This window comes from Archocentrus centrarchus, chromosome 7, assembly GCF_007364275.1.
Source record: "Archocentrus centrarchus isolate MPI-CPG fArcCen1 chromosome 7, fArcCen1, whole genome shotgun sequence".
NCBI classification, from domain to species: domain Eukaryota; kingdom Metazoa; phylum Chordata; class Actinopteri; order Cichliformes; family Cichlidae; genus Archocentrus; species Archocentrus centrarchus.
In genome coordinates, this window is record NC_044352.1 from 24,715,084 (window position 1) to 24,734,791 (window position 19,708).

The 19,708-nt window shown below is 40.0% G+C and overlaps 3 protein-coding genes across 3 annotated transcripts; 2 read left to right on the forward strand and 1 right to left on the reverse strand.

The window, feature by feature from the left end:
• Positions 1-555: 555 nt before the first annotated feature.
• LOC115783713 (probable G-protein coupled receptor 160) lies at positions 556-7,152 on the forward strand. Its single transcript, XM_030734663.1, has 2 exons — positions 556-685; positions 5,824-7,152. The coding sequence occupies exon 2, from the start codon at positions 5,863-5,865 to the stop codon at positions 6,955-6,957; it is 1,095 nt and encodes a 364-aa protein (XP_030590523.1). The 5' UTR covers positions 556-685; positions 5,824-5,862; the 3' UTR covers positions 6,958-7,152.
• Positions 7,153-9,867: 2,715 nt separating this feature from the next.
• ppih (peptidylprolyl isomerase H (cyclophilin H)) lies at positions 9,868-19,399 on the reverse strand. The gene is made up of 9 exons (XM_030733547.1): positions 19,229-19,399; positions 12,980-13,044; positions 12,821-12,844; positions 11,912-11,956; positions 11,504-11,546; positions 11,225-11,317; positions 10,884-10,971; positions 10,749-10,789; positions 9,868-10,258 (listed from the first exon to the last, which is right to left on the reverse strand). Exons 1-9 carry the CDS (start codon positions 19,292-19,294, stop codon positions 10,190-10,192), a joined length of 534 nt encoding a protein of 177 aa, XP_030589407.1. The 5' UTR covers positions 19,295-19,399; the 3' UTR covers positions 9,868-10,189.
• LOC115782975 (probable G-protein coupled receptor 160) lies at positions 14,241-16,931 on the forward strand. Its single transcript, XM_030733546.1, has 2 exons — positions 14,241-14,347; positions 15,006-16,931. The coding sequence occupies exon 2, from the start codon at positions 15,045-15,047 to the stop codon at positions 16,137-16,139; it is 1,095 nt and encodes a 364-aa protein (XP_030589406.1). The 5' UTR covers positions 14,241-14,347; positions 15,006-15,044; the 3' UTR covers positions 16,140-16,931.
• Positions 19,400-19,708: the final 309 nt, after the last annotated feature.

Below are 19,708 nucleotides of genomic sequence, written 5' to 3' on the forward strand. Positions count from 1 at the left end.
TGAGGTCAGGTGCCTAACAACAGGTAAGACAGCTTTTAAGCTTTACTTTTGTTGTGATCGTGTTATTAGGGTGTCAGCCTTCCAGCATTATATTGAATTTCTATTTCAAGGAATTTCTGCTGTCTGGAAAAGCCAGGGCTCAATTGCACAGATTCAGACATGAGGCCAGTGTTGAAAGGCTCAAATCCAGAAACACATCAGCAAACAAAATCACCACACCTGTTTTCACTCAACAGGGGCTAAAGTACCATTAAAAACAAATCCACACAGCAAACTAATCAAGTCAAACCTGTGGCTGCAGTGTTGTGATAGTTCATTGTATCAACTTTTCAACAGAGATAATCAGAAGTATATTTTGGTCAAAGGCAGAAAAGTTGGCAAACAAAATCAATTAAAGGGAGGAGTTTCAAACACATACTGTAAGCAGTTACTGCTGGTTTCTACTGTCTGCACAAAATGCAAATTAGTGTCCCAGAAGTAGTCACCTCCAGGATATATGGGAGGGGAGATCTGCAGGTTCCTTTAAAAACAGAAGGTGTGTCCCATGAGGTGTGCATTAACAGTAGGGCCATGAAGAATTACCTGCTACTCATAGCAGAAAGTAGGTTCTCTGCTATGCATTACCGAAAAAGTGTTATCAGCCCGTACTGGAGCTCATGGAACTGGAACAACGCTGCACAGACAGGTAGAGTTACCAAAAAAGTTGAATGGATACACCGTGGATATTTTCAGGGTCTGTGGTTTGTCGTTATCTCTATCCCAGCTAAGTGTAAATAGGGTTTGATAACACAACTTTCAGGTTACGATTACACCAAATTTGATGATCATATTATTATAAATTGCCCATAGGTGTGAATGTGAGTATGAATGGCTGTCTGTCTCTCTGTGTTAGCCCTGCCACAGGCTGGCGACCTGTGTACCTGCCTCTCGCCCTGTGATAGCTGGGATAGGCTCCAGCAAGGCTTTAGTAATCTTATCTTGCAGATTTAGATCCATCTATTCTCTTCCACCTATACTGTTTAGATTAATATGAAATTTAAATAAAATATATTAATTAAATCTCTGCAGAATGACACTGACATGTCCAAAATAAGAGGGTAAACGCTGGGTCTGAGAAAGTTGATGAACTTGTTTTTCTTCATTGCAGTCACATACTCATTTACTAGCACACTTAAACATGCAAAACACATACACATGAACACACACTACCTGATGCAGGAAATACAACACTGTCAGAACTTTTTTTTATGATGTAAGAAAGCCTTCCAAAAAAGACAAAGTCAAGGTTATTTTATTTTATGCTTTGGTTTGGGCTGTATGTATACCTAATTTTGATATTACTGTACTTGTTATTATTTATTTTGCATTTAAGAAGATGCTTTCTTTAAAAAATATAATTTTAATATGACAGGTAATACACAGTTAAAAACATTGCAGTTTCTAGAATGGAAACCACCCATCCATCCAAGGAGAGAAGCCCAGACCTCACTCTCCCCATCCACCTCCTCCAGCTTGTCCAGGGGGACCCCAAAGTGTTCCCAGGCCAGCCAAGAGATATAATCTCTCCAGCATGTCCTCTGTCTGCACTGTGAACTCCTCCCAGTAGACATGCCTTGAACGCCTCACCCAAGAGGCATCCAGGAGGCATCCTAGTGAGATGCCCAAAACACCTCAATGGGCTCCTTTCAATGCGGAGGAGCAGTGGCTCTATTTTGAGCCCCTCCTGAATGGCTACACTCCTCAACCTATCCCTAAGACAGAGGCCAGCCACTCTTCAGAGGAAAGTCATTTCTGCCACTTGGTGAGGGTAGGGACGTAGATTGACCAGTAAATCGACAGCTTCGCTTTCATGTTCAGCTCCCTCTTCACCACGACAGACCAGTGCAGCATCCGCATCACTGCAGATGCAGCCCCAATCCATCTGTCAATCTCCCGCTCCCTTCTCCCATCACTTGTGAACAAGACTCTGAGATACTTAAACTCCTCCACCTGGGGCAGTGGAGTGCCCACTTCATCAAGCCGAATTGTGCACTCCACCCTTTTCTCAAACTTAGAGGTGCTAATTCTCATACTGGCTGCTTCACACTCAGCAGCAAACTATTCCACTGCGAGCTGGAGGCCACCACCTGATGAAGCCAACAGGACTGCATCATCCGCAAAATGAGATTCTGAGGCCACCAAGGCGGAACACTTCCACCACTTGGCTACACCTAGAAATTCTGTCCATAAAAATTATGAACAGAATCAGTGACAAAGGGCGGCCCTGGTGAAGTCCAACACTCACAGGAAACAAGTCCGACATATTGCCGGCAATACATACCAAGCTCTTGCTGTGGTTGTACAGGGACTGAATGGCCAGCAACAATGGGCCACACACTCCATACTCCCACAGCACCCCCCACAGGATACCCAGAGGGACGTGGTTGAATGCCTTCTCCAAGTCCACAAAACACATGTAGACTGGATGTGCAAACTCCCACGCACACTCAAATATCCTTGAGAAGATAAAGAGCTGGTCCAGCATTCCACAACCAGGACAGGACCGCATTGTTCCTCTTCAATCTGAGATTTGACTAACAGACGACCCTCCTTTCCAGCACCCTGGCATAGACCTTACTGAGGAGGTTGAGGATGGAGGACCAAAACTGACATAATTAGAAATAAAAGCAGAAATATATATTGTATATATTTTGTTTTTCATTTTCCTTATACATGTGTTTTCATCAAGAAATATATATATATTTAGTTTTGCCTTTTCCTTATACAAGCCTTTGTTCTTTTTACATTTCCTCATCTCCGCTTTTCCTTTACCGTATGCATTTCTGCTTCATTATGCAAATGAGGAGGGCTGCCTTCTTGCTCCAGCTCCTCTACTATTGGTCAATAAACAGGAAGGAGCAGGATCCATGTGTGGATTGATTGTGCATGCCTGCGCCTTTGACTTCAGTTTAGAAGCCCCAAAAAAGTTCAGCAATATCCGTAACTGACACACCCGCAAGCAAAAACGATTCCAAGGTATCAGTGGGCAGCAAATATCCAGGTCTCCCAATGGTTCTTGTGTGGTACACAGACTTGTGCAAGAGACACACCACCTCCTCCAAAATATGGAGAACTAACTTAAGAAGACATCCATGTAGATGTCATGATAGAAATGATCAAGCTTCTGTCTCATTGAGAGGATAAGCGCCTCATCCCCTTCAAGTCCATGCAGCAAGTTGCATATCCCTGGTTGTGGACGTGTGTCTTTCTGTTTCTCCCTGCTGGCCATGATGTGAGGATCTGGAAGAGGACCTGCAAAGTGAGATATGTCAATTTTAACAGATTTCATTATGTCATGTGACCTTGCAAACTATGACAGTCACACTAATCACCTCCCTGTACATGTGCGTAATGCAAAAATAACTCCTTTAATAGTTAAAGCTGCTGCAAATTTTAATAGTAAAATTTTATTATAGATAATAAAATTTTAATAGTAAAATTTTATTATAAAGATAATATAGAGGGCATATATGAAAGCAAAGCAATACATACTATTACATACATACTCTTTACTCTTATGTTTATGTTAGAAATGCATCACCATCTTTGAATAGCTGGGGGCTCTCTCTCTCTCTCTCTCTCTCTCTCTCTTTCTCTCTCTCTCTCGCTATATATATATATATATATATATATATATATATATATATATATATATATATATATATATATATATATTACTGTTAAACTATTAGCATAACTTGTTCTTCAAATAGCCATTTAGATGATTGGGGGATGAAGAAATGTGACTGATGCCTGGGTCTTCTAGGTTCTTATTTGTTTATCTCCTGACAGACGGCTCACTGTGCACCTTTCATCCTCGCTGAAGCTGTTCAGACTGAGATGAGCATCTTCCTACTCACGTTTGCATCTTTGCAAGAGTTTAATTTCTTAGGGCATGGTGCAGTATTGGGTGGAGAGTAAAAAAAGGCGCAGGTGTGTGGTGTCTGTCTGTAGGCAACTGAAATTGCAGGCAGCACCGGGAAACCACATTTAACTGCCAAATAACAAACGGTTGCGTATTTTTCATGACGGTGGCAACCCTAGTCTATACTATAAGGACCTAATCAAGATTAGAGCCTAAAGACATTCTATTTGCAAAACAGAATATATACATTTCTTGATGCAAACACATGTATAAGGAAAAGGAAAAAAAATTATATATATATATATATATATATGCTTTTATTTCTAATTATGTCAGTTTTGGTCCTCCATAGTTGAGGAGTGTGATCCCCCAATAGTTGTAGCACACCCTCTGGTCCCCCTTCTTAAAGATGGGGACCACCACCCTAGTCTGCCAATCTAGTAGCACTGCCCCAGATATCCATGCGATGTTGCAGAGGTGTGTAAACCAAGAAGGAGCCTTCAGGAACTCAGGGCGAATCTGGTCCACCCCAGGTGCCCGGCCTAGGTTCAAGTGCCTTTAACACCATCCAGCCCCTTATGCTTCAGGATAAACTGATCAGGATGAGAGTGGACCTCTGCCTGGTCACTTGGATCTCACTGACAGGCCACAGTGTGTCAAGTTGAAGGACACCATGTCTGACACTGTGATCAGCAACACTGAAGCACCCCAGAGGACGGTGCTGGCCCCTCTTCTCTTCACCCTGTACACTGCAGACTTCTGCTACTCCTTCTGTATCAGGGATGACAGAAAGGAGGCATATAGGAGCCTGGTGAGGGACTTTGCTGTCTGGTGCCACAGAAATCACTTGCAGCTCAACACTTCAAAGACCAAGGAGCTGGTCATTGACTTTAGGAAGTCCAGACCAAAGACACGACCAATTCTAATTGAGGAAGTTGAGGTGGAAGCTGTAGAGTCTTACAAGTACCTTGGACTCTGGTTAGACAGCAAGCTGGACTGACTGAACATGCAACACAGATCATCTGTACAGGAAGGGACGGAACTGGTTGTACTTCCTGAGGAGGCTTCAGTCTTTTAACATCTGCAGGCAACTGCTGGAGGTTGTAACGTTGGGTTGTGTTCAGTGGTGGAGAGGAGGCGGCAGACGTAATTAGCAGACAGTCAGAAACTCACGACCACACTGGTACTGGGAATTTGACAGCGTTTGTCCTTTAATAAATACACTCTTCACCAGCCTTACAAAGCCTGGTTGAACAGCTGCTGCATTATCATACATGAAATAAGCAGTGTTCATACAACCCATAACGTCACTATGAGTTAGGGAGATAGAAAAATATAAGTCCATCTCGGTCCATGCCTCCATATGCCAAAACGTTTCGGTGGTGAATACTTGTGACATCACTAACAATAGCTTAGGCTGTCTTAAAGAGACACCACACAATTACAACTATTACAAGGTGTTTTATCAGACTGTCATAGCGTGTGTCCTGTTTTACACCATGGTGTGCTGGGGGTGCAACACATCCGGGCTAGACACACTGATCAGGTGGACCGGCTCTGTGGTCGGCATGAAACTGGACTCTCTGGTGACAGTGGCAAAGAAGAGGGTTATGGACAAACTACTGGACATTATGCATGATGCCAGTCACCTTCTGCATAGTCATCAGCAACCAGGAGAGTCTGTTCAGTGACAGTCTGCTCCTTCCCAAGTGTAGGACTAACAGACTGAAAAACTCCTTTGTCCCTCATGTCATCACAGTTTACAACTGCTCATTTTTTGCTTTTTTTTTTTTTTTTGGGGGGGGGGGGGGGGGGGGGGGGGCACCTTGCACTTTCAGCTAAATGATTTTTTATCATTTTTAATTAACTGTTGTCTTTAGTTTTTTAATCTTGTATTTCTGATTTTATGTCTTTCACAGCATTTCCTGGAGCATCTGAGCACTGTTGTAGCCAGTTAAATGCTGCCAGAGTTGCCATCCTTGTCTGAAACAAGTCACACTGTCAAAATGCTGGCCATCATACAACAATGGGAGGGAGTGTCTGGCAGTTACACAGACAACACTGTAAAGTATGTTTTTCTTCTGTTTTCCAAAGCAGGACTGGAAATGGTGATCTTTCATTTACTGAGTCAAAAACGGTACACCTTCTTTATAAATGTGTGCAGCCTGTCCATCATACTGGCTGACTTGGTACTTGCCTCTTTAATGGCAACTGTGTGGTTTCTTGGAGCTGACCAGTCTTTTGCACCCTGCTTCCTTTTGGCTAATGCCTCAGCAGCATATGGAAAATTGCCACTGCCCATGATATGCCTAGGTTTACTGGACTACTCTTTGGGAAACATCTGTCTTAGCAAGCACAGAGCCTTCTGGAAAACCCTCTGGAATGTATTCCTGACATTTCTCACGTGGCTGCTAGCAGTCTGGTTCTCCTTTGGTTCTCCTGATACTAAACTGATGAATTGGAGTTGTGGAAAAAGGATTAAAGCTCTGGTGTGTGAAGTGGAGGAGTCAACATTGATGAGCTATTTCATCGCTGGGCTTTTCACTGCAGTACTTCTAATAATGCTGCCATTTTGGTCACAAATTCCCCAGTGGGTAAAAGAGGCTGAGAGGTTGTGTGAAGCAAGGGAAGAACAAGAGAGTATGAGGAGCGACTTGTTATTCACTTTAACCTCCTGCACAGAGACAAAGAGTGATGAAGAGAATTACCTGGAGGATGTGATCCAGCATCGACCGCCTCTGTGGATCAGCCTGACACTGGGCTTTGCTACATTGTGGATGCCTTTTCTTGTTATGTCTATGGGCTTTTTGATTCTTGGCTCTGGACTACCTGCCCACATCTCTGTTAATGTATTGTGGTTGGAATGTACCAACAGTTTACTGCTGGGTGTAGTATTCTGGATAAAGAGCAGGACTCTAGGGCCACACAACCATCTACCCGAAAACGTGTGCTTATGGAGCGTTTACTGGCATTTGAGCAAAGGAACACAACAGAAGCAACTTCCTGTGCTCAGCCCTTCAAAAGAGAAGATAAACATTTTTTATTATGTGTAAGGGTAACAGTAACACACATGCCATAGATGACATAAATAGCTCACATGTGTGAATGCTGCATTAAATGTCTACACTGAGTTATATGTCTGACAGAGTAAAAGGTTTAAGTTATGCATCATGGAAGAACTCTGATTTCATTCAGTTTTGTAGAGGTCTGTCTGGGGCTGTGCAACTAACAATGAACCAAACCTCTCTCATTCACATATATATATATATATATATATATATATATATATATATATATATATATATATATATATATATATATATATATATATATATATATATATATATGAATTGTGTGTGTGTTCGATAAATGTTCAATTATTTGAGATTTTGATTTTTTGATCTGAGGTTCCTTTTACTCCTTCTGGTGTAATCAGATGCAGCTTTATAAAACTTAAGATTCTGAAATAAAGTTATTTGTATTTACTTTACTACACCTTGTTTTTTCTTCTACACTTTCAGACAAGCTTGAGTGTGTTGTACAAGTCATATAGATACAAAGTTTTTTTAGACCATGATAAATTTCATCTCATATGATTGAAAGCTTGTTGGATCCTAAATAAGATTTTTTTTCCCCCTCATATGCTGTTCTCAAGTTGAAGAAACATGAGTTCACCCTTAGCATTTAACCTAACACGGCCGCCAACTGCTGATGAAGCTCAAGTGACACCAGTACTGACCTCACAGTGGCATTTCGTAATGTTGTAACTCAAAATAGCTGAAATTTAATTAACTTTCAAAATAATTAGATTGCTTACAGGGTTCATACACCTCTTCCAGGATCAAATTCAAGTACCTTTTAAGCACTTTCAAAGTCAATTTTCAAGAGTTTCCAGCACATTAACACTGTGATACATTTTTATACAAATACATACATATTCAAAATGATTTTACATTTTTTAATCAAATTAAAAAGTTGGTATTATGCCATAAGTCACTTGACAGAAAACAACTACTGATAGTTAATTCGGGAAACTTTATTCTCCAAATTGTGAGCACATACGGTTTAAAGGAGCTCTTATATTGCTGCCACGGTGCAACTCGGTCTAACGCAGTAATCTGAACTAACCATCAAAGTCACCAATCACATTAGGCTCCATAGGCTCCGTTCAAACGGTGAAAAGTCCGTTTGTTCACGGGCGTAGAATTCATAGACATATTTATGTCTATGGTACAGTTCAGCTCCGCACGAGTAAAGGTTCCTCACGAGAGTGTGAACCTGCAGCAGCGCGCGCACAGCAGACACTCATGCGCACCATGTTCCTCTGTGTGCGCGGCTGCTGAGTTCTACTCACGCGAGTTGTTGAATTTACTCGCGAGAAATGAATACCTGCACTCGGGGAATTACATTATTTGCGCGGATTATGTTTTTTTTTTTTTTTTTTCCCGCGCGTGACTTTTGACCTAAATATAATTCTATACTCGTCTTATCCATAATTGGAATTTGCAGTTTTCCAGCCAACATTCTCTAGGGGGAAGGGGCGGGGTCACAAATAGACCGACAGATCACATGCAGCCGTGCAGGCCAGGCCCAGGTAGAGAAATTTTCATTTTAGACTTTACTACTCATTTCTCCATCTCATAAGCGAACTACTCAGATAGTTGTTTGTTTAATTAAAAAAAAAAAAAAGTGGTTACAATTTCAAGATTACGGTTTCAAGATTAGTCTTAAAACACTCCTTTTTGATCAAGCTTATCATTAGGGCTGGATGAGGTGACCCTGAACCATGCCATATTTATGCTGCAATAGGCCTAGGATGCTGGGGGGCTTACCATAATGCACTGAGCATTTCTTCTTCACTCACCTCTTTTCACTCGGTTTACACTGTTTAAACACAGAGTGGCCACTCCATTTAATCACTGGTTATTATTACTCTTTCTGTCTCTTCCACAGTGTGTCTTTTGCCCTGTGTCCCTCCCTTCACCCCCAACCAGTCACAGCAGATGACTGCCCCTCCCTGAGCCTGGTTCTTCCAGAGGTTTCTTCCTGTTAAAAGGGAGTTTATACTTCCCACTGTCATCAAGTGCTTGCTCATAGGGGGTCGTGTTGACTGTTGGGTTTTCTCTGTATTACAGTAAGTTCTTTACCTTTCAATACAAAGAGCCTTGAGGTAACTGTTGTGACTTGACGCTACATACATAAAAAGTTGATATGCCACACGCTTCTGCAGACTAATAAGAATTCAGAGAAATCCCACTCACTTTAGAGGAATTACCTATATTTCTTACTGTTAAACTCCTAATAAAATAATACCCAAGAATTTTTTTCTCAGAAATTTGAAGATTTTAAATTAAGGATAACACAATAATAGCTTTCTAGTGCACTCCTTTGTGACAAAAGTCTTGAAATTAGCTGTTGCTGTTCACAGAGAGGTTATGCTGTAATAATGCTGTAATAACATGCCCTGGAAACTATGACTTATTGGTACGTATGAATGGTGCTCATTCACATTTTGTACAAAGGCAGCATAATTTGCTTATTTGTCCAGTAAATTTCAATAAGGCTAGTTCAGACTTCATAGCACCACCCTTGCATGCAAAAACAGTCACCACTAGCAGTACTGGCTTTCCCTTTTCTTCACCCATTTGGTCACAATACAGGAATTTTGGTGGAAAGAAATAATCTTCTGCCTAGATAATCCTATGTAGAAGATGTCAGTAAATGCATATTACAGTATAATATATAACTAAATAAATAATATATAACTAAATGTACACAATTGCGTATGCAATGACTGAAGGAGATTGCAGATTGCAATCAGCCGAGTTCTGTTTTCTTACCAGCGCCCACTCTTATGTATTTTAATGTATTAATCATAAATTTATGATAATGCATCAATTTGCTGGAAGACGTCATTGTAAATGATAGAAAGTGTGACAACAAACCAATTTTCTTTCATCAAATTAAAAAAAAATGTTGCACAAATGTTTTTAATTTGTACTCAACAGAACAAAAGCAGTGAACCGATCAAATTTCAAACCAGTTTTCAAACAAAATAATTGATCCTGTCAGTACCAAAACCCGACTATAAATAATCAGAATGAACTCGACTGTGAATAATCTGGGTGTTGATGCAGCAGTTAAAACAAAGTCCTTCAGTGTCCACTATGAGCCATTGCAGGAATCAGTGTGTTGATGTTTTCTGAATAGTAACAAATTACAATTAAGACATCAAATGTATAAAGAGCCTGTGTCATTTTCACATGGTGTTTAGCACATGTGGGCTCACATCTCTCCACATTGTGCAATAACGATGGGGAGTTTAGGCTTGTTGTTGGGCCCTGTTGGGACATTCTGTTGGAAGAAAGCAGCACACATTTAGAACAAAACCACCACTCTAAAATTGTCATTTAAGCACTAAATCCAACTATGGTGATTGATACAGACTTATACAAGTTACAAGTTTAATTACTGGTTTCATAAACATTATGTTATAAAAGATTATCAAACTGAAAGTAACAGCATCAGGCTGGATACCTGCTTTGAAAAATAGAAAAGTTTACAAAAGTCAGCATTTTATTATGTTAAAAATTTAATTTATTTCCCCAAATATTATGTCAAAACTAATTTTATATAAGATTTGTCTCATTTAATTTTTTTGTGTTATAATTTAGCTTAAACTTTAAAAAAGGGTACGCTCCCTCCTTTTACTCTGTTGCTCAGTATTTAAATTTGTTTTGTCTAAAAACGTCTCTGTCTGTTTACACCTGCTGAAAGGAAAAAAAAAAATCTGGTCATTTAAGAAAATATGCTGAGATAAATTACAAAGAAGGTAAGTTCTTACCTCAATTTTTCTCATAACCAGCAAACCATCAACCAGTTTTCCTGTAACAATTATGAGCGAGACAATTTAACTCTAATACGGATAATACAGCTCAATAAAACAAAACACAAAAAGTAATCTTGTTTTTTAACTCACCAAAAACAACATGTTTCCCATCGAGCCAGTCACATTTAGTGCAGGTAATGAAAAACTGGCAACCATTTGTTCCTGGACCACTGTTTGCCTGTATATGACACATTAAAAATAAAAGATATATTTTAGTTAGGGTGACTTGAATGCATCTGAAATGTATCCATCAAAGTTTAGGGTTTATGGAGATTGGCCTAAATTCCCACTGAATGGCTTAAATATATTGTTAATCACTATATCACAGGATACTGAAGAATTATCACAAAAATTGTCCCATTTGGAGCTGAATGAAGGCAACGCAAATAGACCCTTTCCTGAAATACAACAGGATTTATTAAAACACATACCATGGAAAGAAGACCAGCTGCTGAATGCTTTATTCTGAAGTTTTCATCTGCAAATGGACCTCTGTAGATGCTGCAGATACCTGTTCCATCACCCTGCACAAAAATAAATAAATACATACAGTAATAATTGTAATACACTGCATAACCACCGGGTGTGGGGGTGGTAATTAACAAATTCAAGCAGTGGTTGTGCAAGTCTTCCAGACAATGTCAAAAGAAAATCACTGAACCATGGATTATTGTACTGTATGCTGTCAATCCCATCTTGCACATACTCACATTTACAAAGTCTCCTCCTTGTATCATGAAGTCTTTGATCACCCTGCCAATGACCAATGGAGGAAAGAAATCAGTTCTGCTGAAGTTAGCAAACTACTGTGTGAAAGTCTAACTGGTAACACACTGGATATGCTCTTTGCCATTTACTGTTAACACAGTGTACACAGTAAATTGACTCCAGTTACTTGTCAGTACAAAGGCAAAAAAGACCGTAGTGTACCAAAATTATTCTAGATGGCATAACAAATGTGCTCTCAATATGACTGTAGACCATAGTATTATGTAGCTTTGCTGCCATAGTGTACGTGCTTCATGAGCCAAACACCAGAGTACAATGTAATCTATGCAATGTAATTATAATTGTACATAGCTTTGATTATAATGCAATCAAGCTGCCGCATTGAATACCTGTGGAATGTGCAACCTTTGTACCCAATAGGAACGCCATCCTTCCTAGAAGATAGGAGTTAGATGGAGAGGAAAATGAAGTTAGAGGTAAAAGTAAAATACTGTATCACAAGATGTCTCAACTGCCCCTTAAAACAGAGGAGATGTGTCTATGTTTGTAATTCAGATTTTTCCAGGAAATGGGCCCACATGAAAAATTTAAGTTGGTCTGTGTTTGGGAAAATACCATTTAAACAGACCCCTTTCCAATGTGTCCACTGCATGTGTAACCAATTTCCCGAGATACGAGAGCAGATTACATTTAATAGTGAGATAACTGATAGAACAAACTGTGGGCCTAAGATCAGAAGAACCTGGTTTGTGGAACCAAGGAATAAAGCAGTAATAATGAGCCGAACACAGAAATGAAATTGAGTAGCAACTCTTATATTGTTACATAACAGAAATAAAATTTGCCATGTCTTACAATCAATTAACTGAAAACACCCCAAAACAAAATTAAGAAAATTGTGCACATGTCCCACTAGAGATGAAAACAAAAGAAAATCGTACGTCTGAGTCTCTTATAGGAAGGACAGCCCGTGTTGCAGGTGTACCTGTTATGCTGAGTCTGTCTGAATGGTCTGTATGTGTAAATGTGTGTACTTGACTCTTTTCTCCCACATTTGTGCCCTTTGGCTTTCGTGTCCCGACGAGAACCCGCCCACACTCATACATAAAGGAGCAGTTCACAGAAGCGCGGTGGAAACGCGGGTCTGTTCTTAAGCGTTTCACCGGGTTCATTGAAACCGACACCAGCACTGGTACGAGCACCGGTACCTCGGCGGTGGAAAAGCAGCATGTGTGGTCAGCTTAGTGTGCAGGTTGGTGAAGTGGTATTTGTAAATATACATCTATTCACTGTCTTACCTGAACTCTCCAGTGCAGAACTGCCTGTAAGAGATAATGAAACTGTTAAAAGTCTACTTTCTGCTAACACATACTGTATATCAGTGACATCTGGAAGAATAAAAGAAACACAAAAAAAAAAAGGCTGTGAGCAGCCTGTGATGCGGACTTGTTCTTTACCGGAAGTTCTCAGCTGTCTTTGGAACCACATCAGCAAAAAGCTCAAACTTCATCCGTCCAACATCCTGTCAAACAGTAAAGAAAACTGTGGGTCAAAGGGTTTTTTTTTATGGTTGGAAAAATGGACCGTTAAAGTTATATCAGCAGCAAACCTGATTAAAAGTTTTGAATGAAGTATGTGTTTACTACCACATTTTAAATAACCTTATGCTAAATGTAGAAGCTGATAGCTAAATAAGTGCCATTTCATAATTAAGTGATTCATAATCCAATTAGTCAACTAATCGTTTCAATAGTCGATGACTAATGGACTATCAAAATAGTCGTTAGTTGCAGCCCTATTGAAGACTGAAGCACACGGAAACGGGTTATTCTGGTCTGGATGATAATGAAAACTGGATTAGCTAGTTCTCTGTGAATCACCACCTTATTGTGGTGGAGGGGTTTGTGTGTCCCAGTGATCCCAGGAGCTATGTTACCCTGGAGCCAATGACACAAGACCTTATTCCTTTCAATGTGTGTCGACTTTGCTGAAGATGTAGACTGTTTAATCTAAACAACAAGAGCTATTTTGTGTCTGAGTTCTGATATCATGTAAGTGTAAAGGTGTAAATAATGAGACACTCTAATCTTGATGCAAAACTTCACTGGACTTGAAGTCACCTAAGCTTCACATATGTGTGTATACACATCTGTGTGCGTGTGTGCTTGTGATCCTGTTATTAGGGTGTCAACTTTATAAGATTTTATTGAATTTCTATTTCAAGTAATTAATGCTACTTAGACAAGCCTGGTTTCAAGTGCATGGATTCAGACATGAGGCAAAGGGTTTCACAAGTCAAACAATCCAGGAACACAAAAACCAAATTCACCACGCCTATTTTCACTCAGCAGGGGCTAAAAACACCATTGAGAACAAATCCACTGAAAACTAATCCAGTCAAACCTGAGGCTGCAGTGTTGTCATAGTTCATTGCATCAGCTTTTCAACAAAGATAATTAGAAGTACGTTTTGGTAAAAGGCAGAAAAGTTGGCATTTGAGGCAGAAATTTACTGGATGGTGATTCCTGGGAAATTAGTGTACCTGGATATAAAAGAGGTGCAGGTAAACAAAACCGGTTAAAGAGGGCAGTGTCAAACGCATACTGTAAGTAGTACTTACTGCCTGCACAACATGCAAATCTGTGTCCCAGGAAGTAGCCACCTCCGCAATATATGGGAGGAGAAACAAGCAGGTTTCTTTAAAAACAGAAGGTGTGTCTGATGAAGTGTGCGTTAACAATAGGGCCACGAAGAGACGAAAGCTGGATCAAGCGTTATCAGCCTGCACTGGAGCTCAGGGGACTGGGACAACGCTGCACAGACAGGTAGATTTACATTTAAATAGATACACCATGGATATTTTCAGGCTCTGTGGTTTGTTATTATCTTTAGCTCAGTAAGTAGGGTGTGATAACACTACGTTCATTATACCAAATTTGATGATCATAGTTTTATGTCAATCCAGTGTGACCTCTTATTGTTCAGACTATACAAGTGCAGTGCATACTCTAATAATCAAGAAGACGTTTTCTGAAGGGAAACCAAAAACTTTGATAATTTAATGGTAAAATGAAGTTTAGAAATATGATGATAATCCAAAGCGGGGCCAGGGGTTTTGCTTGTGCTGTAACTATTAATCAAGTAACAATCCTGCATGCAACTCCGTGGAAACAGACGAATACAATGCTTTTTGGAAACAGGGAGATTCGCACTGTGGTTGCAGCCACACTGCACATGTCCAAGTGCCCCTATTTCTAAAAAGCATTGTATTCATCTGTTTACACGGAGACAGAGGCCGGAGCGTTTCAGAAACGCACCATTCTCAAGGCCGTTTACAAAAGTATCATTTTCACTCCGTTCTCATGTAAATGGGGGGCTGAAAAGCATCAAAACAATGTTTACAGGGGAAATGGAGCTTTAATTAACTGTTGTCTTTTGTATACGTTTTTTAATCTTGTCTTTCAAATTTTATGTCTTTCACAGCATTTCCTGGAGCATCTGAGCACTGTTGTAGCCAGTTAAATGCTGCCAGAGTTGCCATTCTTGTCTGAAACAAGTCACACTGTCAAAATGCTGGCCATCATACAACAATGGGAGGGAGTGTCTGGCAGTTACACAGACAACACTGTAAAGTATGTTTTTCTTCTGTTTTCCAAAGCAGGACTGGAAATGGTGATATTTTATTTACTGAGTCAAAAACGGTACACCTTCTTTATGAATGTGTGCAGCCTGTCCATCATACTGGCTGACTTGGTACTTGCCTCTTTAATGGCAACTGTGTGGTTTCTTGGAGCTGACCAGTCTTTTGCACCCTGCTTCCTTTTGGCTAATGCCTCAGCAGCATATGGAAAATTGCCACTGCCCATGATGTGCCTAGGTTTACTGGACTACTCTTTGGGAAACATCTGTCTTAGCAAGCACAGAGCCTTCTGGAAAACCCTCTGGAATGTATTCCTGACATTTCTCACGTGGCTGCTAGCAGTCTGGTTCTCCTTTGGTTCTCCTGATACTAAACTGATGAATTTGAGTTGTGGAACAACGATTAAAGCTCTGGTGTGTGAAGTGGAGGAGTCAACATTGATGAGCTATTTCATCGCTGGGCTTTTCACTGCAATACTTCTAATAATGCTGCCATTTTGGTCACAAATTCCCCAGTGGGTAAAAGAGGCTGAGAGGTTGTGTGAAGCAAGGGAAGAACAAGAGAGTATGAGGAGCGACTTGTTATTCACTTTAACCTCCTGCACAGAGACAAAAAGCGATGCAGAGAATTACCTGGAGGATGTGATCCAGCATCGACCGCCTCTGTGGATCAGCCTGATACTGGGCTTTGCTACATTTTGGATGCCTTTTCTTGCTGTGTATTTGGGCTGCTTGATTCTTGGCTTTGGACTACCTGCCTACATCTCTGTTAACCTCTTGTGGTTTGAATGTACCAACAGTTTACTGGTGGGTGTAGTATTCTGGATAAAGAGCAGGACTCTAGGGTCGCACACCCATCTACCAGAAAACGTGTGCTTATGGAGCGTTTACTGGCATTTGAGCAAAGGAACACAACAGAAGCAACTTCCTGTGCTCAGCCCTTTAAAAGAGAAGATAAACATTTTTTATTATGTGTAAGGGTAACACATGAAATTATTATTAAAAGCTTGTTGAGTGGCAGCTGTTTGTGAAATTTCATATGCTGGGTTCCTTCAAGCCTTTAATTTAGGGACCATAATTGAGCCATATAACTGTTATATTAAAAAGCCTGGACACAAAACTGCATCTCACGCCTCTCCAGCAGCTTATATGAGTGCCCCAATAAAAATGTTTAAGTTATGACTGGATCTTTTTTTAATGTTATTGCTCAAAAAGCTGTGCTGCAACGTATCATGGAAGAACTCTGATTTGATTACATTTTGTAGAGGTCTGTTTGGGGCTGTGCAACTGAAAATGAATCAAAACCAACATTCAGAATCTCTAATTGATATAATCTTGCCCACATCTGTTATTTTTTGTTTTTAATGTCTGTTAATACTTCCCCCATTGTATCCTGTCCCTTTTAAAATATACTACTGTGCAGTCTTTGACATGTAAAACATCATTGAGGAAAAGTCAAACACGTTGTTTGGACACATTTTTGGCTTTAGTAAAGACAACAGAAAAACAACAAAAAAACTGCTTTAGTAGTTGAGCATTTTTACAGCACAAACCTGGTGAACTATGAAGGCAAGAACAATGTATGCATGTATGTTTGTGTATGTACATGTACATCTGTGTGTGTAATAATTGTTCATTAATTGAAGTAAAATGATTAATTCTGATCTGAAGTCATATTGCTCAGTCCTAGGTCTGTCTGTTTGTATTGGTCTGTCATACAGCCTAATATTATGGATGATGGATGCAATTTTGTTCCTTTTACTCCTCCTTCTGGTGTAATCAGATGTAGCTTTATAAAACTTAAGATTCTGAAATAATGTTATTTGTTTTTACTTTACTACACCTTGTTTTTCTTCTGCACTTTAAGACAAGCTTGAGTGTGTTGTACAAATCATATAGGTACAAAGTTTTTTTTTTGTTTTTTTTTTTACTTTTTAACCTTACACTGATGCCATCTGCTGATGAAGTGACACAAGTGACACAAATGAAAGCACTGGAACACCAACACTGACCTCACAGTGGCATTTTGTAATTAGCTGTAACTGAAAAAAGCTCAATTTCATATAACCGTTTCATAATTAGATTGCTTACTATGAGCAAAGGGGTCACATGAACCCATTTTTTTGTCATGATAGATTTCAAATGACAGATGTCGAAGTGTATCCATCAGCTCTATCCTCCTTCTGCACCCCTCAAAGTTGAGATGTCACACACTTCTGCAGACTAATTAGAATTAAAAATGAAATCCCACTCACTCTAGAGGAATTAACTAAATTTCTTATTGTTATCCTGTTAATAAAATAATACCCAATAATTTTTTTTCTAGTGTTTTCTAGTGTGCTTTGGGACAGAAGTCTTAAACTTGGATGTTGCTGTTCACAGAAAGGTTATGCTGTCATACTGTATGCACAGTGTGTCCTGGAAACTACAATGTGCTGGTACACATGAAAGGAGCTCATTCATATTTGTTTCTACAAAGGCTGCACAATCTGCTTAGTTATCCAGTACATTTAAATAAAGCTAGTTAAGACTTCATAGCACCAACCTTCTATGAGAAACAGTCACCACAAGCACTACTGACTTTCCCTTTTCTTAAAGGTGTGGCGCATTGTGCCACACCTTTAACTCAATTCATGACATGCATCAAAACAATACAATACAAACATCCAGCCGTCCATTTTCTTCCGCTTATCCGGGGCCGGTTTGCTGGCCCCAGTGAAGGGTAGACCTCCCTCTCCTCTAACCTCCAGCTTATGCCTGATTCTGACTTAAGCGCTGTGCGTTTTTAGAGCTAGGACTTAACCTAGGAGCTGATGTTGTTGCCCTAGGTTAAGGGCAACAACATGTGTAATACACAACGTGCAGGTGCGTTGTGTGTTACATTCCGGTAGTGCCCGTGTTTTACATGCAGTTCCGGCCAACAGAAACATAAAATCCTACTAAAAATATCAGGCCAAGATTAACAGCGTAATGGCATATTTCTATAACGATTTCAGGGCTGCAGCGCCATCTGGTGGCAGTTCACTGCATAACATTTAGGACAAACGGTAAATACCACTGGGTATCAATTAAAATCTTAACAATTAGGCTAAACGACTATTACGTCTGGTACCGACTAGTGACAATAGCAACGATTAGTCGTCTAGTCGCGCACGGCCCTATTACAGAGGGTGGTTAAACAATGCTCAGAAAATTATTGGCCATCCTCTCCCATCCCTGAAGGACCACCATAGCACCCACTGTCTCAAGAGAGGGCACGCAGCATCCTGAGAGACAGCACACACCCGGGACACCAGCTGTTTGAACCGCTGCCCTCTGGTAGGCAATTCAAGGCTCTGAAGGTGCAGACTAATAGACTAATAGACTGTTTTTAAAGCAGTTTAAACAGTTTTTTCGTGGACCTATTTCTATTGAGGCCTCTCGGCCAGGTCATATTTGTAAACTTGTTCTCAAACATGTTGAGACATGTTGTCTAACATGTTGGTATTGATCAGTGCAATACCCATGACCAGTACCAACATATGATCTTTGGCTGATAAGCTGCCTTTTTATACATTTGATTTGTGATTTATTACGAGTGATTTTATTTATTATGAGTATATGCCTTCTATTGCACAGATGTGGACATCTCTGTAATTTCGGTGCACTATGGTACTTGTATGACAGTGCAATGACAATAAATATGTTATCTTACCTTATTTCTCTAATTACCGTGTAATACGTTTCCGCTGACATGTTGTATTTGGTACCGTAATTTCATTTTTTTACCAAAAACCTTTAAACATCTTTTGGAGAAACTCAGGAGCTCTTCGATTCAACGTCAGCGTGCTTTCTGTGGCCGCTTCAACATTAAAGTTCAGCAAACTCACCACTATATAAACCCGTAGAACAGGAGAATAAAATGTGTATTCATCAGTTATTGTATATCAGGTGTGCATGTTTTAATACAAAACCAGGTAGTTTAACAGGCTTTAACCTAAATATGAACTTTATTGTTGCCACTGACTGATGAGGCGACGTAACGCTGACTGAACGTTAGCTTGAAAGACTCTTGAAAGGCTACTCACCTGCCCTCCAATGGTAATGTCGAAGAAGACGATCGGGTTGTTTGGGTTTGACGCTTGAATGGACATTGTGGTAATTTACCCGCTTTCTAAGACAAGAAAATACACTGTTCGACTGTTTGCACACCAATCATTTGAACACACAGCACATGCGCTGTCGGACCCAGAGACGTGTTACGGATCGCTTTTGCGGACAAAAGACTTCCATCGACAAAAAGCGCGAGAGTAAGGAAAAAGACGTCTATACCCAGGTTTCCTCTGGAGGCAACAAACCAAAAAAATATTTTTTTAATCTCTAGGTATTCTCGTGTGCACTTAAGCTTTTAGAATGAATTCAGTAGAGACTTTATTTTCTGTAGCGCACTCACAGATGTTTCTAAATACCAAAAATATGCTGTCTTTACTTCTAAAAACTCTCAAAGAAATATTGCATAGGTCATGACAACTCTTTCCATGTTAATTTCATAACACCTGTATGAGCTC